General features: G+C 40.4%; 1 protein-coding gene across 1 annotated transcript in view; it reads left to right on the top strand.

Moving 5' to 3' along the window:
- Nucleotides 1-19,950, top strand: part of SCFD2 (sec1 family domain containing 2) — a 185,213-nt gene that overhangs the window by 82,064 nt on the left and 83,199 nt on the right. The window contains exon 6 of the mRNA XM_026033629.1: nt 827-1,076. Coding sequence (XP_025889414.1) covers nt 827-1,076 — 250 coding nt within the window. The remainder of the gene's footprint in view (nt 1-826; nt 1,077-19,950) is intronic.

Here is a 19,950-nt window from a genome sequence, read left to right as displayed (position 1 = left end):
GCTCCCGCGGGAGCCCAAGCCGGGCCCTTCACCTTGGTATTTCACAAGTGGCTCCCTCTGCTTCTAATTTTCTGTGTTTCTGACCTGAAACCACRGGGTCAGGGCTGCAGATGTGCTGCAGCTTGCGATAGCCGCGGGAGCCGCTGGGAGCGGCGCCTGGAGCCTCCTGCTCGAGCACAGAACCGGGACCGAGGCGTGGGCCCGGGACTGCGGGGCAGCCCTTGTGCTTTGGGCCGTTCTGCCCCTGCAAAAGAGACTCGTGCTCTGGTTCTTCCATCTCACTGTTATGTAGAGAAAGTCTAATAATTATGGTTTATCAACTGCTATTTTTTTTTATGAGTGCCTAGGAAAAAAGCCTTAGGAAACAAATGCATTTGCTTTTTGAGCAGCAAAATAGGTCAGGGGACCATGTGCTGACAAATGAGGAAAATGTAAATATTGAATAAGGAGCTAATGAACTAGGGATGCTGGAGGACTTATCACTGATTAGACCTTTTAATGTTCATTTATAGACCTGTCATCCATGAATTTGTCTTATCTCTTTTTGAAATGGTTGTTTTTGTCCCACGTTATTTTTTGTACTGTAGTATTTGTTGAACAGTAGATCCACACTGAGCTTATTCCCCACTTCTGTCATATCCCATGTCCACCTTTACCTCTTCAAACCAAAAAACCCTAGCTGTTCTGGTCTCTCCTTTTACCCAAAAAAGATAATTTGACATTAAGAGATTGTTTCTTTTGCAGGAATGGTAACTCTTCAGGATGCAAGCAGGTGCTGCTAAGCACTATGGGGTGCATCTGACACACTCTTCCTCTGTGTTTTCAGACTATTGGAGAGTCAGAAATGCCCAGTGTCTTGAAACAGCTCCTGCCAATGATCAAGTGTCACAGTGAGCGGACGCAAGATGACTACACCTGCGAGGACTTCCTTGTTCTGCTGGTGTACATGTATTCAGTGGTTGGAGAAATGAAAGGCGGAAAAGAGCTGGATGAAGCGGAAGAAGAAGTGAAAAAAGCTCTAGTCAAGGCAATCTGTGATGARCCAGAACCTTCTCCCTTGTTGCAGAAAATAACAGGTAAGATGCTGTTTTAGTGTGGTGGGAAATGGCATGACTGTGAAAACGAGAGCTGGAAGCAGCATTCAAGAAAAGCCAGACTTGTCTGCGGTGCTGAGGGTATGTGAGTAAGCGCGAGGATTTCCTGTAGTTTTGTTCCATCTCCGATGTTCATATATGCCAAGTGCTGACAGGCCGTACTTGAGTAGTGCTGAGTCTGATGAAAGCTCCACAATTTGTGCTTTTTGTTAAAGATTGGCTAAATTTGTGTGTTTTCATAAGGTAATCTTTCCAATGATTTCTTTCACTGATCAGTGCAAAATTGGCCTTGCGAAGTCAAAATTAATCCTGGAAACAGGTTCAATGAACCACAGTTGTTTTGTGAATACTAGGAGCTGGCCTGTCTGGCATAAAAGAAGACGTGTCTAAAGCTAACATTGAGCTTTCTGCTGAAACAACATGAGCATTAGCTTCTAAAAATAACGTGCTAAGCCCTTTTTTAGGTGAGCACTCATGAGAACAGGAAAGTCCTAACTTCTTGCTGCTATTGTCACTTACTTGAAAATTGCTAAAATTGTTATAGAAATTAATGCGGGTGACATATTTGAACAGAGGAAGAGAGCTTCCCTCRCTGATGTCGGCTATCTTGATGCTCACTGCTGGTGAGTAGGTCACTGCCCAGGTCACCTTTGAGGCAGGGAACACACAAACATAAATCAAAATGTCTCCTGGAGCTTTCAATTGAAAGCCTTTGGCCAAGAATTTACCTTAGTGGGGAAGCTCCCTGGCAGGACAGTAATTCTGCTGGTCTCCATCTGGTATAACTCCCTGTGGGCTCTAATGCTGCAGAATACAGGTGTGTTCTTCCTGGCCTGCTGTCTCTTTGMATGTTAAATGGTTTAATTTTTATGAGACTCCTACTGCAGAATGGGTAGGTCCAGCCATACCTGCACCAGGCCTTTACTGTCAYACTCCTTGCAATGTTGCCTGTAATACATGGCTCTATGTGCCTGGTGGCTTCCCACATCTCAGAGACTTCTGCTCTGCTRGTTCTCACAGGGTGCTCTATCTATCTTGTGAGCTGCATGGTGTTTCCCTCACCACCTCAGCAACATCCTCTGCAGGATACAGGGCAAGACCAAACTCTCATTTTCTAAAACTGCATTTTCATATTTTGCCTTTTTTTGATATGTTAACCAATGATAGAAATGGCTGTTTTGTCTCTTTCTGCTTGTGAAAAGTGTGGGAATCCTGGAAGTTCCTGGAAATTAAGTTCCTGGAAATTAAGTTCCTGGAAATGAAGGTAGGAAACAAAGCAGAGCTGCAGGCTTGTGTGCCTGCAAACTTCCCCTGTGGCCTCTGTGGTCATCAGGCTACAGATGCAGAGCGAGACATACATATATATGTGTRTATATATGTGTGTGTGTATATATATATTTATATATATATAGTGTTTACATTACACTGCCTTATGTTACTTTTCAACAGTCTGTCAGCAATAGCTTATTTTTTATCAGTGTACTTGTATGCTTGATTTCCAGCGTATAGATTCCCCAAGTAAAAGCAAATGCATAGCTCCTCCTTCTCAATCTCTGGGGAGATAGACAAGTGAATGAAAATTTCTGTACAAAAGTCCTCGATTTGTGGAACAAAAATCATTCTTTCTTTTATGGCATTCGCCTCCTTGTGCATGAGCGTCTGATTTGTTAATATGTGGGACCTCAGACTATGGACTTGCAACTTGATCACATGCTTACAGACAAACATGATGGGTATGGACTGCTTTGGAATTCTAAATGTTATAACTCTTTTTTTGAATATCTTGATTTGTKAAAGCATTTGTCCTTAGGTCAGACATCATTACTGCATTGTGAAGTTAATTGTGTAACACAAAGCCAGTGTCCTTGCAACCTTCTGTTACTCTGTGTGTGTTGCTAGCACAGCTGAATTTTTGCACAAGCGTGTGCCTGGGTTCCTCCTTGCTCAGGGAGGCTTAGCAGCACTCTTTGCTTCTACATCTTATTTAGAGATGACCGTTCGTTACATCTACCCATAAAGAATACAAAAATACTGAACCAAGACTACTGTAGTGGCCAAAAACAAGAATTGTCTTAGGAGGAAATTGTCAAAGGGAATTTCTAGGAATAACTCTTGGGTAGTTTGCAAGCCTTTATTCATCCAACAGATTGTTTTCTCGGCATCATAGGAATTTGCTGAGTTTGCAACTTGCTGTGTCCACTGTCGAACAGAGAAGACTGGAAAACGCCAGCAGCCCTAGAAAGACTCCTGTGTGGCCTGTGTTATTGCTGGCTCTGTGTGTGCTGCATCTGTTCCCCTCCACATCCTGCCTACCTTGCCTGCTTGCAGAGAGGCAGAGCAAGTCAAACCCGTRTCTGCATGCCCAGCACCTACAAGCTTTCTTCCCAGAGCACTGCAGGAGCACTTACTTGCTTTGTAACGTGGCTGAGAGATGGTGAGTGGAGTGACAGCACCACTTTCCCTATTTGGTACCATAATTCAGTGGCCATAATGCTAAGACATTTTCTAGAGCTTACAGCAGAATGTGGCATTAACAGCAGACTCTCCCTTCTAGCAGATGCAAGTTGGCCTGTTTCCATAAAGCAGCCCAGCTCTACTAGTTAAGAATAACCATGGATCCATGTTGGTTGTGTTCCAAAGACAATGTCCTGTCCTCTTTTTACTTTAATTCAGAAGCAAAAAGCAAACTCCTTTTGCCTTTGAATGGCTACAAAATTAATTAGACCAAAATCAATTTGAGTAATTCTTGGAATGTCTCTTTCATGAGCAGAACAAAGCCATGATCAAGATGTCTTATTTTTGAGGATTCCACTAAGACAAYTGATAGGAAGAATGTTAGATGGGACTTGTCAGGGAAAAGAATAAAACCAGTATACTGTATAGACTGGGAATACTGCTGGCCGGCTCACTGCTTGCCTTCAGGTCCCCGTGTGGGCCTGCAGTTCCCAAATATTCAATATCCCTTCTGCAGTAAATCTTCCACTACCAGGTAGCTCAAAGGAAAACAGAGCTGCAGCTTCAAGTTTCAAGCACTGCTACTCATTGGACAGTTTTTGTTGAAGTGACAAAGCTTTTGTTGCTATAAATTTTGTCATAGGAATTTTGTCTTTAAAAWGCCATACAAAAGTATACTATTTGCATTGCAAAGCCAAGCAGTTGAAAGTGGAGAAATGCCAGCATTTCAATTTCCCTTACAAGCACGAGTTGACTCCTGTGTGTGCTGTAGTACAGCACAAATCATGATTGCACAGGGTGTTTTCTGTGAGCCAGTGACCACCAGAGAGGACTAGGAGACTAGAGTTGGTCTTGCACATGCTGACTATGTGCTAATGAAGTAAGGAAGACTCTCAGTATGATGTTGTACATGTGACTCTCTCTAGGTCTCAACTTGCAGTCTGTGAAATGCACTGGCACATTCAGCCTTTCATGACTCATTTAGSGGAGAAAAAATCTTGTATGTATTTTCAGGAATTAATGATTCAATTTCTGGGAACAGAGAGGGCTTTGTGTTCTGCTTCCCCATACACCTTGTGTCGGCTGTCTGGATTTTAGTATGGACCCAATACTCTACTAAGTCTGGTGTTTTTTGATTCTAAATGATGTAAGCTGAAATTAAAAGCCAAATCTTAGCTGTGGCTCTGAACTGCTGCCTAAGCCTTTGGTCTTCCTCATCTCTGTGGAGCCTCCACGGTGCATGTTCTGACAGACCCATTTTCTTTCTTTTTTATTCCCATAGAGTCACTTGGGAAATAAGATGGAAAACCCTTAGAAAATCATTTCTGAGCTTTGTTAAGGTTGTGAGGTCAAATCATCAGTCAAAATAATTATCAGGTTTATATAAAGTATCTTTTATTTCTACACTGTTAAATATTAACTCGCTCACACTTGCCTAAATGTAGATAGGCCTGGATATAGATAGGCCAGTCTCATCTGGTGATGTGACTCCCTCCCAGAACTAATGCAAAAGTCCCCCAAAAGATGCAGCTCATCAGTGCTTAGGGGGTGGTTATGCTATTGTCTGATTTTGTTTGTAGCTTAATTAAATTTGATTAGTATTTGCAATAGTGCAATAAATTGATTCTCAGAGAGGTTAGTGCATCCACAGAGCTTCATCACACTGAATTTTCCTCACGTAGCCCTGATTATTACAGCAGCCTGTGAAATATGTTAAGACACAGCACTTGCATAARCTTCTCTTGTGAAAGAAGCATAATAACTTGGAATTTTGTGGCTTTTGAATGTTAGTTTTGAGTGGCTTTTCAGTCTTATCATTGCCTCAGCATGTGTTTTCCAGAAAATATGGTGTGCAATAGCAGTTTGCATTTTGGTAACACCTGATTTTATTGAAACACTAAAACATCCTGTAACTGTTAATTAAAATGTAAACACAGCAGGTTAGTCACCCAGTGAGATTAAGAAATCTAGTATGTTTTTTACATATGTAATGGTCTAAACGTATATTGTGCTGTTGCACTTGATAGAACAGTTAATAATACATGTTGTGGCAGACCATCYTAATGCCTTGGCTAATAAAACTGAATGTAACAGCTCCAAGATTTCTCATGGGTGCAGTTTACCACAGACATGTGTTCTTCATCACCGTTTCCAGCAGAACATTGGAGATTGGAGGGGAAGGAGAATAGAACAAAACATACTGGAAAATGCTGGATTTCAACAGACTGTTGGGTTTGGGGGCATTTGGGCTTTTGGGGTCTCTTAGGCAGCTGCTAAGAAAAATAAAAAACTGTAAAATATGCTATTTATATTTGTCATCTTATCTGCTCAGGCCATCTTGTAAACATCCATGCAGGGCTGTATGCAACTAAAGATGTATGTGGAGGAGATGCTGGTTCAGCTATAGAGCAACAACAGCAAATATCTGCTGCTGCCTTCTGCCCCTTYGGCCCGCAGGTCTCTGCGGGAGCTCTGCCGGGCAGAGGAGCCTTTGGGCAGGGCAGCCACAGGCCGCTGCAGCCGTATTTTCAGGGATTTCCATTTACCTGAGATGTGGGGAATCTATTAGGCATGAAATGCTCTGCAGTCAGTGTACGTTTTGCTGCAGATAGTTGCATTGCTGGTTGGGRCCAGGCGGTTCCTGCAGCGCGCGGCGCTGCTTGCTCTTCTCCTGTTCTGCTGCGTTCCGGGCTTTGTTGCCAGCTGGAAGCAGCAGTTCTTGCCAGCTTGAGGTTCTTGCCAGCTTGAAGCAGCAGTTAATTATGGGCAGGTAGGGATGAGAAGAGTTCCTTGGATCTGATTATAATTTAGTCCGTCTGGATTTGCTTGATGACCTCCCCCTTGTGCAAGGAGGCAAGAGGCCACCCTCTTTTTCACAGTGGAGAGGTAGCTCGGTTGCTTGTTAGGGTTTTCTTCTTCACGTTCATGTAGTTCAGGAAAGCAGCACGAAGCTACTGCAGTTGGAAACCCTGAAATCCAGGGGTAAGTTCTGCCTGCCTTTGGACTTGAGTAATAACCAATACTGGGTATTTTCCATAACATTAGTGAAGTTACCACTCAATGAAAGGCTCCACGAAACGGCTACTCTTGTCACYCCCTTGCATAATAGTAAATTTCCGATTAATCCATGGTTTTCAGCAGAACTGATCAAAAAGAAACTAATGACTTGAAGAAAACTTTTTTTTTTTTTTGTGCTGTACTTTTGGAGAATTTAGTACTTATCAAAAAGAGACTCTTCACATGTTCTTAAAATCAAAAGCTTTATTGCTAGAAATATATAGACAAGTGAGGGAGGAATTGGAATCCAGGATTTCCATGTAGCGTGTATATTTAAGAATATATATAGTAATAAGTACACATACATACTGAGAAATATTTTTATATAGCTGGATATATTTATCTAAAGGTCGCATTGATATTGTTACAGTTATACAGACCAAAGAGATGCAATTCAAGAAATCCAAACATCCACCTATTTTGAAAGCTTGAGAAACACAGCACAGGCACAGGCTGTGCCACACGTGAGGCTCCTTGGGAAGCCCCATTTTGCCTGTGCCATTTGGGGAGCCCCATTGCCCTGGCGCCAGCGCCGCGGGGCCCTGGGGTGTGCGTGTGGGGCCCGGCTGGGCATTGCTGCCCAAGCCCAGGCTGTGTGACAAGGAGGCTCCGAATGGGACCAGCTTCCCCCAGAGCTGAGGTGTATAAATGACGCTGTTTATGTGGAAAGTGGGTTGCAGAGGGTGGGGGACACCGCAGTGCCTCCGGCAGCTAAACGCTGTGAGTGTCCGCACACGTGCTCCCTGCCATTCTGGGTTGTTCTTCTAGTCCTCAAGCTAAACGTGAACATGAGCTCCCAGGATCCGTGTGAGTTTCTTGGTGCATCCTGGACATGATTCAGTGGAAAGTATTTGTGATCCAGAGCTCCCAGGGATGGTGAATCTCACTCTGTGGCTGCCTGACTAACATTTTCCCAGCCAGGAGCACCAGGAAAACACCRCCAAAGCTGCCACGTGGCTGTGTTAGCAAAAATACAGGGGACCTCGTACAGTTTAACCCAGTGATACCTCCCTGCTCAAGGATTTCAGTCCTTTCCTTCGTGATAACAGAGCTATTGGAAAAAGAGCATCACACAAGGCCATATCAGGCATTGCTGGCTCCGAGGTCTGTAGTGCTGCCCGAGTGAGTTCCTGGGTTATTTCTTGGTAAGGAACTCGCTGTTGTTTTAAACTCCATGTGTTCCAGAGCTCAGGAGCCAAAACTGCCCTGGAAAATGAGCAAGAAGATCCCATGGTTTCTGTCCTTGAGCGTTTCCCATTGGATTCATGTTACTTAGCAGATAAGACACAGAGCATTTTCTAATGAACTACTGGGGAGACAAATGATACTTGCARTAGTTTTCTGGATTCATTTATATCAAGGTTTATAAATATATATTTTTGCATGTCCTAAAATATCAGGCATGTCTTAAAAATCGGTGTTAAAAACCTGTGAGTAACAAAGGTAAGAAAATCAGGCTGCTTTTTGCACTTGCAGGGATATTTTGTTTGCATTTCGTGATGTACATTAAAATGTATGACAGAAGACAATCTCAGTGGAAGCCCAGTGGGTTTTCTTTAACTTTCATATGTTGCCTATTTATTTTGTCTTCAGCACCTGGGTTCAGTTGGCTCCAAACTGGATAGTAATTTTCATTGAAGTGTTTATAACATGAAGTCTTTTTTTTTTCGCCTTCTTTTTAACATGAGACATATGCCTGCAGCTCTGCAGGCCCCTGAATTGTTGCCAACACAGCAAGACAGCCAACTGAAACAGGAAACTGATATGGTGCAATATTCACTAATGATTTATATTATTTTTCAGCATGCAAATTCAATAGCATTTAGAAGATACTCCTGACATCAAATACGTCTGTTTACTTTAAATGTAAAATGAAAAGAGAAGCCACTTAAATATTATKCACCTTTTAAAAGGTGCTCGTACAAGTATGTGGCAACATTAAATCTTATTTTCTTCTTTCCAGACGAGTCACTTCTTGCAAAGCTTCAAGTTTTGGCATATTTTAAAATTATGAGTAAATTCTTGCTGTTTTGCAGAGCACACCCAGCCTGGCAAACCAAAAACTGTGAGGTATTAGCTGTCAGATTTAAAAATAAGAAAAAACCCTCTTCATGGTCACCACCCATATGAAAGAAAAGTTAGGAGATTTTCTGAGGTTTCCTGTAGATTGTAAAATTATTTGGGKTTTTTTTTTTCAGTTTCAATTATAATTTAAATATCTGGCAGAGTGCAGTGGCCTTTGTGAACAATTGCATCCTATTCTCGTGATTCCTTAAAGTTGCTTCCACTGGAAGTGCATAAGGACAGACAGTGCTGCCTCAGCTGAAGCAGGAAGAAGAAATTTCAGTTCTAGATGTTTATAGTTATTTTCTTCAGCTCATTGGTGGTGCTGATTCTCTCATGCTTTCAGTGACATTTTCTAAGGCATGAATTCCATCCTTTGAATTAAGGGCAGTCAAACTATTTCAAGGCAGCAGTTTGTACATAGTTTTAATGAAGATGACTATGCTGAAGTATAGTATTTCAGGAAGCAGCTAAGTCCAGACTTAAAATGCAGTCATAAAGTTGTCCTTTATCGCTGTATTTTTAACCAAAGAAATGCCTTGAATGGCAGCTCAACCTATTTTTTCAGAAACAGCTGCTGAATTGTTTTTCTTAACCTCTCAACAGCAGAACCCAGATTATAAAATTATGTTGAAATGCATTTTTAGAAGTTAATAAATAGCTCAGCAGTTTATGGCTTAAAAGTGCATCGTTTGTCCATGTAGCTCACTTGTCAGCATGTCCTAGTTTTCCCTCTTTGTCTTGAGCTGTGAGGCTCATGGATCTTGGCTCTGGAAGTCTCCTGTTCAGTCTTTCATTATAGTCAAGATCATTTGCTTCACATATATTGTAATTAAGGGTCAGGTCTTCTATATAAATCACTGTTAGACCATCCAGTGCTTCTCCTGCTTGCAGGAGTCCTGAGATTAAGGATAAGGGGACCCGCTTAAGAGACAGAGAAAATTATTATGGTGTTGTCTAAGAATTAATTCAGACTTAAGAAGATACTCAGAATTAAGCATATTTATTCATCTGTCAGCTCCGATGATATAAGTTTGTAATTTATATACGTTCCTTAGAATTCAGTGCTATTGTTGTTTAGTTTTTAGTGACATTCAAATTCTACAGAAGTTCAAAAGTGCTACCATATTTAAATGAGTACTTTCTTAAAAATGTCTTCATTTATAGTCAAACCCTTATTGTGAGCCTAAGAGGTAAGTCACTTGTTGCTTTTTGTACTTTAAATCAACATGAAAGATATTCATGTTCCCCTTCTCCCTATTTGTTCGTGTTTAGTTTTAACTTCTGTCATTGAATAAATGTCACCTCTGGTGGTTAAAGTTCAGGTCAGGTTACATTTTGCTGTGACCCTTACTCTGTTTAGTAGACAGTGGGAMTGTGGTCTGTCAAGACGGGAAAGTTCACAGATCACAGCCTAAGACTTTTTTTCTCCTTTCTTGGATTGTTTTTTGTCAGGCAAGGAAARCAGTAAGTTCGCAAAATTGGACTGGGGCAGCTCTGTTAGTTCTGTGTAAATAAGAGTGGTGTTTGTGCCTGACATGCTTCTAGAAAGCATTATGTGTTACTTAGGCTAGCTTCAAGCCAGATATGTAATACTCTTTTRATTTCCCACTTTCTTCATTAAAATAAATGTTATTGTGGAATTACTTGTTTGAGGAGAGGTGGCAACAGCTAGTCATGCCCAGTTAGAAACATTTATTTACTGCAAAACAATACAGTGATGTGTATGAGTTGGGTGCACTTCTGTTCATGTGAGGAGTGTATTGATTTAAGTCTTGGACTTGCTGCTTTTTCACATCTCCCTCTTCAGACTCCTGCTGTRTATCCATATATATGTATTTATATATGCACACACACATTTACTTTATTTTATATATATCTACACATATATTATTATATATATGCACACACGCATTTACTTTGTTTTATATATATACACATATTATTATATATAGAACTATATAATTATGTATTTTTATTGTTCTGTATTAATTATATATGTGTATTTGTGTATGTGTGTATATATATTAAAATAAAACATATAACCTTTATTTAACAGGGTTATAAAAGATTAAAATTTATAACCTTTWTAAAATAGAGGCATGGATGACTGCTACTGCAGCAAACGGAGCTATCCAGAAGATAACAGAGTTCCCAGGCTCTTATCACATAGCAGACCGTCTGTGCCCAGAGGGCTGCCCTGAGGTGTGCCAGTGCCATGGGGACATCTGCCTTCCTTCCTTGTGCTGTCTTAACATGATGGAGAACCCATGGATGTCTCAGAGACACCCTTGTGTTTSCTAGAGGTTGCTTTTTCAGAATGGTGAAAGTAAATGAGAAAGAATAAAAATAAAATTTGGAAAGAACTTTTCTAATAGAAAAAAAAGAGTGGAGAGTCAGAGAAAGCAAATCTAACTCTTTATTTTTTTCATCATCCTTTCTCTTCTTTTTGCCGTGTTCTCTATACACTGTAATATATATGTTCTCTATATGCTGTAAGTGAGGCAAGAGTCCTCTGCCAGGAGAAATAGCARGAACTAAGGACTTACATCTGTATTTTAATGTTCATGCTGGGGAGCTGCAGTTCAGACATTTGATACCTCTTGAGTACTTGACTGCCCTASTTGGCTGCTATTGACTTCTTGACTACTATTGTTCCTTTAATGCTTTTGACAAGGTTTCTGAAATAAACAAACAAAAGCTGAAAATGCTTCTCTTTATTTTGACCGTGGACAATGGTACTTTATTGATAAGTAGAAATGATGTGACTGCACATCAAGGCTCCCTGCTGCCTGTGCTAGTGAAGTGCTCRTTGCAGTAGGTAAGCGTACCAGGTAGGCCTTGCAGGTATTTGACAGCAGACACATCCTGAGACCTTGGAATAATTGATTCAGTTTGAGGTTTTCTGCCCAGATTCCTTCAGCTTCTTCTGTCCTTTCATGTTGTTACTCTTTTTTCCTACCATCTCTTTCATAGTTCTCACCAGCTGTTTTTTCTCCTACCCTGTTTCCAGCCTGCTACCCCAGYTCATCTTTCTGCCTCTCCACCACACACATGGATCCACTTTATCCTTGGCTCCTCGCTAGACGCCCTTTTTTTTTTCACCTCCTCCTAAACTCTGCTTTTTGCTCTCCTTAGGCTCCCATATATTTTGCATCTCTGCTGTGCTCTAGTATGTGAAATTTGATGTATTTTCCTACTCTCATTTTAAGTCATATTTTTATGCTGGGAAGACCTCGAAAATTAGTTGTATCCTCAGATGAGAATGACTTTTTCATATTCTTCCATTCATAGAATATCATCTGTTCCCAAGAACAAGTTCTTGTAGGCCAGTACCAGCAACGCTTGGTAAAATAGTTTATTCTTTTAAAAAGGAAGAACAAAAATTAAACAAAGATTTTATTCTTATTTTTAACAGCATGACAAAACATCCTCTTAGGTGTTGCTCTACAAAAAAGTTCACTTGTACAGATAGGGGAGGAAAGTGGAGTACACTGGTCTTATTCCCACCACCCTACTTTGATCACCTGCATTTRAAAGGGGAATCGTGTCTGCTTACCTTTTTGTAGCTGACAGGTAGAGGCTCTTTCAAGGGCRCGATTGAGCTCGTTTCAGTTCATGCCTTGACTCAGACTCACCAACTACTTGCTCCTTTCCATTCCCAAAGGGAAGATGAGGGATCCAGCCTTTGCCAGGTCAGCTGTGCACCTGAAGAGCRGGAATAGCTTGGATGGTTTGTGTAGTGTCTGAAAGGAGCCCTAACAGGATGGTGATGGTCACTGCTGAAGAAGGGGAGGCTGCTCTGGGGGGCTCCTTGAGTAGTGGTCAGGAGAATTAAGGTCGCAAAGTTGAATGTTGCTCTACTTCTGTTCATTATTATTTCTTTGTGCTTCTCTCTCTGCTTCACATTTTGCAAGCCCACTCTCTATCTCCTCAGGAATAGTTTTGTGCTAGAAGTTCATCTCCCTCTTTCAACAGTGCTTTCCTCGGTTAAAGCTTTACATACCATACGTCCAGTTAGTGGCATCTGAGCTACATCCACAGGAGTTCCTTTGTAGGTGGAAGCATTTTTGCACACAGAAATTACACGTTTATCTGGCATGCAACTTGAAGAATATGTGAAAGTGATAATACATACTCATTTACAGTGGGTTTTATTAGGCAAGAAATAAAAACATTCCTTGTTATTTTGCTTGTAATTTCCATATCCATTTTTCATCTGCTTGTCTGGCAATGCAGAGCTGCTGGCAGATGAGTATGGCCTGAGAGTGAATCATGCTTTTGGTTTTGCAGTGAGCAGGGAGCTTCTGCATCTTGCACTGCAYTCATCCCTGCCTTAACTGCCTCAGTTTCCCTGGGTTTGAGGTGCCTTCTTATGCATTGCCTGTGCAGATAACTTCTCTCAGCCTCTTAATCATAATTGCAAACAGGGCACTTTTGTTTTCCTTGGTAGCAGTTRGATGTAATATCTATTTGTTTTCAGAATATTAGGTAGTATCTCTTTCCYGGTTTCGAGCAGATAAACTGGGATGAGTCATAGAGTGCTTATTTCCAGAGATAGCTTGAGCAATAGGAAAGGGGCCATGAATACTTCAGGCAAAAGTACTTGATATTAGGCTTAGATGGCATGAAGGTCACTGGTTTTTGTTATTTTTCCCCCTCCCTAAGTAGATGAAGGTCTCTTCAAACAGACTGCAGAAATACCAATTAGTGYGCTTCATTCTGAAATGTAATTAGATTTAAAATGTAAAAAATCCCTTTCAGCTACAATATAATCGGGGCCCCTAATTATGAAAGGCATATGTTCCCCTCCATCTTTCTGCCCCTCCACCCATGTAGATAATTGTCCTTCTGGAATGATTTCTTCTTTGTAAAAATCTTTGTGACGTCCTCCTCCCGATTTGCTCAAAGCAGCGCTGTTATCTGCTACATTAGTTGTATGCTGTTGGATTCTTGCTGGATAATATACAATGCAGTTACACTCATTATTTGCTATTCTGTGTGTCATCTGTGTTTTGGAATATCTCAAAGCTTGTCAGTCTTCCACTGGGGATTACATCATTTTGGGGGTCTCAACTGTTCTGAAACAAAAGCATACTTCAGCAGGAAAATATGTATGCCCGRACAGTTGGCAGACTTTCAACACTCCAGCCTTGACACAGAGTTAAGCGCAGAGAAATGGGTTTTTTTTTTTTTTTTTTGCTATTCATAGTAACTAAACAATTATTTCCATGTATGTTTTTGGGTTATGTGGGTTTTTTGCCCAATGCAGGGATTGCTTTACGGGTTGTAATTACTGACAAAAGATACATTTCCTCGTTTCCAGCTGCTGCAGGATTTATGCTCAGGTGGTGATTTTGGTTTCTGCTTAGCTTTCGAGTGTTTTGGCAGTCATGGATTCAAATTAGTAGTTGTTTCTACAGTGGTTTAACTGATGGGGTTTGAAATATGTAGGTCTCAATGATGTAGCCTGCCTCCCTTTCTGGGGCAGGCCTCTGCAGAGAAAGGTGGCTTCACCTGCTAAACCACCTTGTCCCATATTAAATTACAATCACACAACTTTGCTGCACTAGGGTGAATTTCACCCTAATATCCTACATATACAGGAACAAGAAGACCRTGAATTTAGAGCTTTTACAAGAAGAATGCTAGGAAAAACAGCCATGCAAAATTATGTGAAGAATTTGCTATTTGCATGCTTTAATCTAGGTTCTGTTGCTATTCCTAATATCTTGTTAGCTTTTAACAATATGCTGCATTTTACTTTGTTGTRGGTAAGGATGTGGGTGAAATTTAAACATTTGTACACTGTTCTCAGCTTCAGCAAAGTATCTCCCTCTTTTTCCCAAAATAACATTTCATCAAATATTTTTATCTACTCTAGCTAGTGTCAAAAAATTGCCTTTCATTTTGAAGGAGTATTTAGGCACAGAGTGTGGATAATTAATATAAACTATTAGTAACTAATATAGAATATAAATAAACTAACAATAGTAATTTACTTGAATTCATACTCCAACATATAATTGGAARGTACTGATATGATGGAAGTCTATGCGTGGAGCTATTTCTAGGAGWTACATACTTACTGCATTTTACAAATCAATTAAATAAGTGGAAGGTGAATATGRAAAAGGATTGCTTTTATTTTTTAAGAATGCAACTTTCCACAAACATTCCTATAAAAGATTTCTATAATTTAATTTATCACAGATCAATGAAATCTCAGTCCCTCTTAATTTTACTGAGTTACTTCTATTTTTRTGTGTGTTTTCATAAAAATGTTGAAACATAAAGAGGCTGAACTGGTTAAATTTATTCTTTTCAGGGCATATCACCACCAGAGGAGTACTTTGTAATCATTTGAGCAGAGCTGTACCAACTCTTACTGCTTAAAGATTATRGCATATCTAATTTCCCCTGGCCTGTATGCAAGTCGTGCAGTCAAATATCTAATATGCAGGTAATGCAAATGATCAAGCTTATTGAAGGGTCAACATAGTTATCAGTGGCAGTTGTCCGTAGGATCCTTAAAAATGAGCTGAAAACTTATCTTTTGACTTGAATGGTTCTCATGCCTAGAAACATTGTAAAGCCTCAAGAGCATTACTATTTTTAACTAAATAGTAGTTATGTTTTTCAGTTTTCTTAGGCATCGGACCAAAGTTCATTGAAGTCCATATGAATTCCTCCACTTGCATCAGCAATCTTCAAGTCAGGCCCTTTATAAACTGTTATATTTGCTCTCCAGAGTAGGAGAGATTGCAGAACAAAAACTGGTCCTGTACAAGCCAAAATGGACTAGCAATAGCCTGAGGTCCAAATTCTGACTCCAGTCAAATCAGTGAAAGATACAAATACACCCCACAAAAAAACTTTGACTTTTGTTCAACAGGAATAAATATTTTCTAAGAGTGCATGTTAGCGTATGGAAGGGCACCTAACTGTGGTAAAAGCTGTTGGGCATTACAGGCTTCCCCACACAACAATGTTAATGATGAGAGATGGGGCAGGAAAGTGCACTGTTAGGCAGTAAAACACCATTTAAGATTTTGGAGTGTTAGTGTTTATCATTAGGCAAACACTGGCTCATCTTTGAAGTAAAAAAATGTTTTTGATCTTTGTTTTGAAAGTCATTTATTCATCATGCTAGAACAGTGATGTTAATACTACAGAAATTTTGAAAGACTATTCTTAGTAYAAAGGAAAGATGATAATGAAAGGAACAATTAAGAAACACTGTATGAAGAACTTTGAAAATATCCTTAGGATAGAAAGCCAAGTAGTCTAAAAATTAGTAAATCAAGTGTATGGATTTTTTTCAACAAGAGAAAACAATTGTGCAACAGTTGAAACAGTTCTGGTGGTTTATGACTGCAGTCAATACTCCTACCTGTGTTGTATACATTTTTTCCAATGTGCATCAAGTGGGATAACATATAGGAAGCATAACAAAATCTTGACTGYGATTACTGGAACTGTTCGATAAGGTATCATGTAGACAAATCTGTTTGTTTACATTTCAGACAATTCAGTAGCAGAAGTGCCCTTGTATTAAGTCACAGTTAGTTATGSCATGTGTCTGAGATTAGCTTTTTGTGGTGGCAAATTCTCAAAAGCTCTCAGCTTGTAGTGCTCGCCCAGAGCTGGAGAAGAGAGGTTGATGCTCCTCACTCATGAGAATCTCATCTGCATGATTTTTGGGTTGGCTTTGTGATGAACATGATGSAGCTGTTTTTTTGAAGTGCTTTCAAACCTGATTCCCCAGATATTTTGARGATTACCACTTAAAGCTCTTCAGTATGATTTTCAGTCACTGCAGGACAACAGCCCCCTTGCAGGCACAGGTTAGGTGAAAATTGCTGCTGTGATGCTTTGCAGATGCATCCAGACAGAATTTCAGCACAAATTTCTGACAGCTTATTGTAAAGCAGCGAGACCCTAAAGGGTGCTCAGGACAACAACAAGGACATTTGAAGTTCAGCCTTATCAAAGGGAAAAGTTAAGCTGTGGGGACTGCTCTTTCCCCTGGGTGTCTGCGTTGTGTGGAATGCAGAGCCAGAGATGGGGATCAAAGTGAAGATGTGTAAACCATGAATGCAGGCCCTGCTTTTCAACTCAACTTATCAAAGAGGAAGGTACTTATTAGTACAGAAGTGAGAAGGGAGTGTTGTTGGCCTGCAAGTCATTATTATCTGAAKTTTTGCATGGGAATAGATGGAGAGAAGCGTAGAAAATCTTGCTCCAAACACAATCCTACCAGTAGTTATTTCATAAGTTCCTTCACACAATCAATTCACATTCTTTACAAGTAGGGCTTTCTGTTTTTTTCTCTCTGCCAGTGGAAAACAGAAGCAAATGACTTGTTTTGCTATGTAACTTTGGCATCTTCCACAGTTCATAAGAAGCATAAGATTTTCTTTTCAGAGATGTGTTGAATGCTAGCTTGCGCATAGCTTAGAATAGAAGAGGCAAGTTTTTCCACTAATACCTAAAATGTTATATGCAGCTTTATAGTGCATATTGTCACTGATGCCTGTGGATGATGATTTACTCAGAGTTGCTCAGTTTACCAGGCAAGTGCATACACCATTGGCAAGTCTCGTTGTATGTAAAAATAGGCATAGAATACTAAAGCCAAAGGTCCCCGTGAAATAGTTGTGATTTTTTTCAGTCTTATAAATACAATTAATGCAAAATTCTAGCCCAATTTCTTGAATATTTACCAAAAAAATCTTTTCACACATAGGATAATTAGCAAAAAAAAATAGTCAAAGGACAAGTCATGAAAAATGCACCTTTTTTGTACTAGTTTTCTGTCTGCTATTTTTCATGCTGTTTCCTTTCAGAGGAAAGGCTGCCATGGAAGGAGAGATGAGAACTCTTGAAGAGTCCTGGCTGCTGGACACAGGTTTCATGAACTTTAATGCTGAATGATTAGCACATTATCAGCCAAGCTGGCAGATTCCACAGCTTTCACCAAGCTGTTTTGCCGCTTTTGCTGCTCAGTCCTTCTGCTGGCTGTTGAGCTGTTGGTGAGAGGAAATAGCAGGCAGCCTTCCTGGAGACAGGGATGTCTTGTCACTCCTCCTGCAGTGCTCCTCATGATGTAGCTCCCGGCCTTCGTTGTCCTGCTCCTTTTGCCCCTCCGTTGCAGAAGTGCAGGTAGTAACTGATCCAGCTGCGAGATGTGATCCGTGCCAAATCCCGCGTCTCTCCTCCCTCCCCGTTTCCACATTAGTCCCCTTCAGCCCTCACTGGAAGTTGTCTTCAGGACCAGACGTGCCATTGCCCTCTCTACTTTATTCATTTCAATCCAATCTCCCTACGTGAGGTCACTCCCKGCTCTTCCCGGCTACGAGCCGGCTCCCTGCGGCCCGCTCGGACATGGCGCCGCCCGCGGCCTCTCCCGCCTCCCTTCTGGTGCAGCCCGTCTTATCCGCACGCAAATTCCCTTTTGTTCTGTTTCCTACACATAAAGCACTACACTTTAAACACACGCCTCCAACAAGTACAGCAATAAGCAATCTARCAATGGTACTTCCAGGCAGCTACTCCAGTTATCTTGTATTTTATGCAGTAGGCCATGGTGGTGTATGCTTTATATTTCCACATCGGGAACTTGACTTTGAGGCAATGCTGTTGCATTGTAGCCATTCCACAGTACTACCAAAGTGCTCGTCTAAATCCTTGTTATGTCTTTTTCTTAGTTTATCCTTTGTGGTTAGTAGCCATGAGATTACGTTGCTTCACAACTGTACACAGTATTTAGAGTTACTGGACCTGTACACAGTATTTAGAGTTACTGGGTTAATGAGAAAGCTATATAGTATCTAGTCACATCTGTTTAAGCAACTACATAGCTTAGCTTCCCTTTATTATTTTTTAATTCCAAAAGTATTTATTTTTAATCAGTTAAACAGAGATTCCTTAAATGTTCTGAGGACTCTTTAAAAATAATTTCAGACAATTTCATGAATTTAAGTGTTTTTCCAATTAATAATAGAACCAACAGATTGTGTTGTACAAAAGCCTAGCTTGTGTAAACCTCATCAGCTGCTATCTAGTTTTTATCTGTAAATTGGAGAATGGTTCTCTGTATTTAAAAGCCAAGGATTTTCCCAGCTTTGAGTGAACTTTTGAGTGAGCCTTTGAATTGGGCTAGATGAATAAACTGACTTAAGGAAAATGTTCTGTCTGCACCTGCAGAAGAAGCTGTAGCTGCCAAAAGATGGTTGAATACTTCAAAAAAACCCACGGATTTCTAAGACAGCCAGTGATTTTGGCCAGTTCAGTGCTTTGATGTTCCTTAAAAGTTCAGCAGAAAATGCATAATAATGCAAATTATAGTGAAGTTTAGGCCTTTAAAAATGATTATGATCTCAATATGGAATTTTAATAAGCAAAAAATCCAACTTCAGTAGAACCACTTGTTGATGTAGCTAGTTTTAATACCTGATTTTCATTCATGTCCTTGTCTCTGCAGTCAGCACAGGCTTTTCATATGATTTCCTCTGTGTAGGTAATGAAGGTCAGATGCCAACAGAGAGTTATTCATTTAAATGAAGAGAAAGATAAGCYAGGCAGAGAAGCACACACCAGTAAGTCACTCCGGCTGGAGGGTGTCCATCCAAGGCTTCTGAAAGAATTTCAGAAGGAAGCAGTGCAATATGTAACTTATTAAAAGCAGTTACTTCAGCAAAGAAATGGACAGGGTATAAGCAGCTTGTATTTGATTATGAATCTTACTCCTGTACTGTTGAAGATAGAAGTGATTTGCCTTCTGGTATGAAATATAAGGGACTAAACAGTACCTGAAAGACAGCAGCCACGAGAGGTTTGTGTGTTTCTYAGCTTGCCACATACTCTTTGAGTTCTTTGGAAAGTTTTATAGGATAGAGAAGCAACCTTTTCTGTGGCTGAAACCTGGTGATGGTGCAGAAGAAAACTCATTACCCCACAGACCAGCCCTTCTGCCTGGCCTTCCTCTCTGCTGCTCCAGGGGTGGCAAGTCCCGCTTGTGTCTTGCCAAACTCGAACCACGTAAGTTTAGGGTTTGAGCACTGGGTGAAAACCCACCCGAAGGAGCCTGCAGGGACTGGGAGATGTCACATTTTTGCCCTTTGAGCAGAATAAATAAATAAATAAATAAATACCAGAACAAACTGAGAAATAGAGTTAAATTATATAGGAGATACGGGTGAAATATATTCTATTAGTAGTGGTGATGTGGTAGGAATAGAAATAAAAGTGCCATATTTCACAGTTGGACACTTCAAAG

Source organism: Nothoprocta perdicaria, unplaced genomic scaffold (genome assembly GCF_003342845.1).
Source record: "Nothoprocta perdicaria isolate Ctin4 unplaced genomic scaffold, notPer1 scaffold_13, whole genome shotgun sequence".
In the NCBI taxonomy this organism is placed as follows: domain Eukaryota; kingdom Metazoa; phylum Chordata; class Aves; order Tinamiformes; family Tinamidae; genus Nothoprocta; species Nothoprocta perdicaria.
The sequence above is the reverse complement of the archived record's forward strand: the minus strand, read 5'-3'. Positions and strand labels throughout refer to the sequence as shown.